At 41.6% G+C, this 4,407-nt stretch overlaps 1 protein-coding gene across 2 annotated transcripts in view; it reads right to left on the bottom strand.

The window, feature by feature from the left end:
• Positions 1-4,401, bottom strand: part of LOC101661196 (band 4.1-like protein 4A) — a 186,737-nt gene extending 182,336 nt beyond the window's left edge. For both annotated transcript variants that reach the window (XM_045285089.1, XM_030888909.2), the window contains exon 1: positions 4,295-4,401. In XM_045285089.1, the coding sequence (XP_045141024.1) occupies positions 4,295-4,393 (99 nt within the window). In that variant the 5' untranslated portion in view covers positions 4,394-4,401. The remainder of the gene's footprint in view (positions 1-4,294) is intronic.
• Between the last annotated feature and the right edge of the window lie 6 nt (positions 4,402-4,407).

Raw genomic sequence — 4,407 nt, 5'->3', positions numbered from 1 at the left:
GTGTCGGGAAGGTGAACATCATAGAATGCCACAAAGTGTTCTTGTGTTGAGGTAGTACTTGTCCATCTGCTACCTTAATGCTAAACCAATAAATATATGTACAAAGATCTATTTCCCCATCGTCATATATAAATATATTTACATGTGTACATACCTGTATTTAGACCTCTGTAAATGACCTTTGCCCCCTAGTTCTTTCCTCTGTTTCCTTTTACTTTCTTCTTGTCCCACTCTCATGCTCAGCCTTCATTTGGGTTTCAGTAATTTCTCTTGGTTACATTGCCCTTGATCAAGCCATACCAGACCTCCTACACCCTCCTTCCCCCAATGAATTTTAGATCACTTATCCCTGGATTTGTTAACACCCCTGCCTCCCAGAGCCATCGGTCCCGTTGTTTTCTCCTCCAGAATGTTTATCCTGCCTATCTTATCTTTGCTCTGTCTTGTTTTCTGTCCACATTTTTAAGTGAAAACCATTTTCCAGTTCAATGTTACCCATCCCTAACACAAAAAATGTGAAAGACTTTCTGTGGACACACATCTTCAGTTTTTGAAGTCAATGAAAAAACTTTTATCTAAATTGCAGAAAATCACTCTTTAACTAACATTGCAATCTGTAATTCGGTTTTTAGATAAATCCAAAAGGTTTTCAAAAATATTTGTATGCTATTTATAAGGAACACCATGTTAACATTTAAAAATAGCACACATGAAAATAATTTTTAACTGTCTCAACCTTCTGCCTTAATTTATTATAATTAACCTTTTTCAGTTCACCATGCATTATGAAACCAATGCAAGCACGTTCTTAATTATTTAAGAATCAGCAACATACCTCCAATTAAGGGATAAAATGTGTGAATGCTTTTAAAAAAAAATTAGCTATCTTCCTTGAACTGGGGATAGAATAGGAAAAGGGGTCACCTCAAAATAAACATTAGAAATATTCCTGAAAAATGGAAAAGTAATCAAAATGTTCCTATTTCAGTTCCGGGTGAAATATAAGCATAACTAAAGTCTCAAACTTAATTTTTACTTTAAGTAGCAATAACCAAAATTATCAAATGTACCATCCCAGGAGTAACACTATAATAATAGAAATAGGCTATTTGAAATAATTGTTCATTTCATTTACAAACTAAAACCAGAATCGAGTATATTCTAATTCAGAGTCACCCTAGGAGTTTCCAAGGGTACAAACCTTCATAAGAACAGATAACCTCATCTTTCTGTCAAGTAGCAGCTGGTGGGTTTGAACCACCGACCCTACAGCACCTCTGGAGCTCCTAGGTGTTAATTTCATCTAACTAATACAGTAGAAGAAACCCTGGTGGTGTACTGGGTGAAGCTTTGGTCAGGAGTTCAAAACCACCAGGACTCTGGAGGAGAAAGATGAAACTTTCTACTCCCAAAAAGAGTTACAGTCTTGGAAACGCACAGGGGCAGTTCATTGTCCTTCAGAGTCACTATGAGTTGGACTCAACTTGATGGCAGTGAGTTTGAGTTGAGAATGCAGTATAGGGTATTGCGTTAGTCCAGGTGGACTAGAGAAACAAATTCATAGACACACTCACATGTGTATAAGAAAGAGCTTTATATACAAGAACAATTGAATATTGTGAAAACATCCCAGCCCAGTCCAGATCAAGTCCATAAGTCCAATATGAGCCCATTTATGTCAGATACCAATCTATAAAGTCCTCTTCAGACTCAAGAAACACATGCAATGATGCCGAATGCAGGAAGATCATAAGCCAGTGGGTGGGAAGTCTTGTAGATCCTGTGTCTTTTTAAGTATCTCAGTGCTGGCAGGGGTCTCCACGTGGCTGTTCTAGCTCAGGGCACTAGCATAGTTCCACGTATCTTGTGAGTAGAGAGTATCTCCCGCCTTTCAAGAAGGAAATCCAGGAATTCCCAGAATCCTTAGGGGAAGACCATGCCCACGCAGAGGCCTCATTAGCTAGATCCTGATTGACAGCCTAGATTCCACCCCTACACTCAATCCTCAAACTGACACCAGATTATGTAACTACCACAGGTATCGTGCTTGGTAAAGAAGGGCATCAAAAATGAGAGAGACTCTCAATGAGATGGATTAGCACAGTGGCTATACTAAGGGGCCCAAACATAACAATTGTGAGGATGACACAGGACTGACTGATGTTTTATTCCATAAGGTCAAAATCACTGTGGCATGCTTTTGTGTCACGGAAAGAGGCCAAACCTGTTGCAAAATGATTGCTTCCAACAAAAGCCTGCTTAAATTATAGTTTAGCAATATGGCATATATCCAAAATAACAGTATTAGGAATTTGCTATTGACTGTGAATTACTCACTGATTTTCAACCTACTTGTAAAACAAGATAAGCACCAGTGAGTTTTAAAAAGTAATTATGGATCAGGATTTTTGATTCTTGTTTCTCTTGACAAGATTATTCCATTTGATCCCAAGTCTCGGCTGCTCTCTTGAAAGAATAATGTGACATTCTACAACTGACAGGGGCATGGCTTCATGATTAAGGAGGAAGCTCACACGCCAGATGACTTGCCACTCTGCACTTCAGGAAGATTTCTTTGTTGTTCCTGTATCAGGTCATCAGTCATGTTTTTTCTAACATTTCCACCCCCAAACAAACAAGCATGCTAGGCATTATCAAGAAGTTTGGACTCTTTTGTGATTGTCTTGCCTGTTTGATTCATACTACAGAATACTGCATCATTTTGAAAAGTAAGCTCTTTCCCCCCCATTTCTTTCTTTTTCTTTCTTTCTCTCATATTTTTTTGGTGTGTGACATGTTTTCTTTTGATATATGTATACACATACACATCAGTATATTATACCACAATACATGCAGAAGCACACACACCTCAAAAATTTCATGGATGATAATAAAATTTCAAAGTCCTCACATTATTTATATTTTAAAAAAACACTTGGAAATAAAATATAAACACCTTCCTGTTAATATTCTTGGCCTTGAAATGCTAAACGAGGCTCTGATTTACTTTTGATTCTTATAATAACTGAGGAAACAATATTCAAAATAATTTTGCAACAGGAGAGTATTGCTGTTGTAGCTGTAATTGATCATTCTTGCCCCTTCCTCTCCCTCAAAGAGACGACACCTCAGGAATTATAATTCTGTTCACTCACAACGGCATTATTAAAGCTAAAATATTTAGCCAGCAACAGTAACTTTAGTGTGCATAAAGCTTCATAAACGTGGTAATTATTCACTGATTCATACAGGGAGATGCCCTGGGCCTACCCCGTTACAAGAACTTCAGAGATGACAAGACTGAGAGGATACGTGAGGGCTTGTACTCGAATTCTCAGTCCTTTCAGACTCGGCTGCTTCATTATCTGAAATGCCTCAGTGATTTTAAAACGGAGGGGAAAAGAGAAACAATACAGCAAAATGATTCTGATCACCTTCCGGTTTGTTGCAAAAGGTAAAAAGGGGAACGAACAGTCGCTCTTCTGTCAGGTTATCAACTGTAAACATTAACCCCCTGTCATCGAGTGCATTCCAACTCCAGCGCTCACATTACAAGGTTACCGAGAACGAAAATCTTTACGGAGCGGGTAAGCCTCATCGCTCTCCTGCAGAGGGGCCAGTGGATTTGAACTGTTAACCTTTAGGTTTGGTTAGCAGGGAAGTAGACCTCTGCAAGCTCCCGCAGCCTTTTTGTTTGGGTTCTCAGGTTAATAGTAGTAATTGCATTTTAATGATGTACAAAAAGGAGCAAGATTATTACTGAGTCACTTTGAGCGACGCTTACTTAATGTGGGGATAAAGCCAGTTTACTTATGAAAGGGAAACTATTTTCCGCCCAAGGGAAGCATCACACACTTACAAAACCAGGCAACCTAATCGCTACAACCCAATGAAGGTGTGTCAGCAAGGAAACTAGTCTATTTCCCGAAGTCACCTATGCGGGGTGGTAAAAAAAGTCTACAAACCCGAGTCAGATCATGCCTTCCACACTGGGGTGGGGTACAGCATTAATACACAATCTGCGTCTCTGGGAAATGCAGGTGGAGAAGGAGATCGGGTGTTTTCCGCGGAGATGGGTGCCGGGAAGACTTGCCGGGTCCGAGCGGGCCGTCGCTTTGAACGTCCGACCTCCCTCTCCGAGGGGTTCAGCGTCACCCCGCTCCGCCGCGTCCACCGGCCGCCCGAGCGCGCGCCGCAGCCGCCGGCCCGCGCGCTGACAGTCCCCAAACAAAGCCGGGGAGTCGGCCGGCCGCCCCCCACCCCCGGAACGCGACCCCCGCCAGCGCCCGCCTACCTTGATGCCCTGCTGCTGGGTGGTGAGGGTTAACTTGGACTCGTCCAGGAGCAAAACTTCGCAGTAGAATTCCTCGGGCACCGCGCAGAAGCAGCCCATGTCTGCGGCGGCCG

This window comes from Echinops telfairi, unplaced genomic scaffold (assembly GCF_000313985.2).
Source record: "Echinops telfairi isolate 266 unplaced genomic scaffold, ASM31398v2 ScPeMD7_7469;HRSCAF=8507_1, whole genome shotgun sequence".
Lineage (NCBI taxonomy): Eukaryota > Metazoa > Chordata > Mammalia > Afrosoricida > Tenrecidae > Echinops > Echinops telfairi.
The sequence above is the reverse complement of the archived record's forward strand: the minus strand, read 5'-3'. Positions and strand labels throughout refer to the sequence as shown.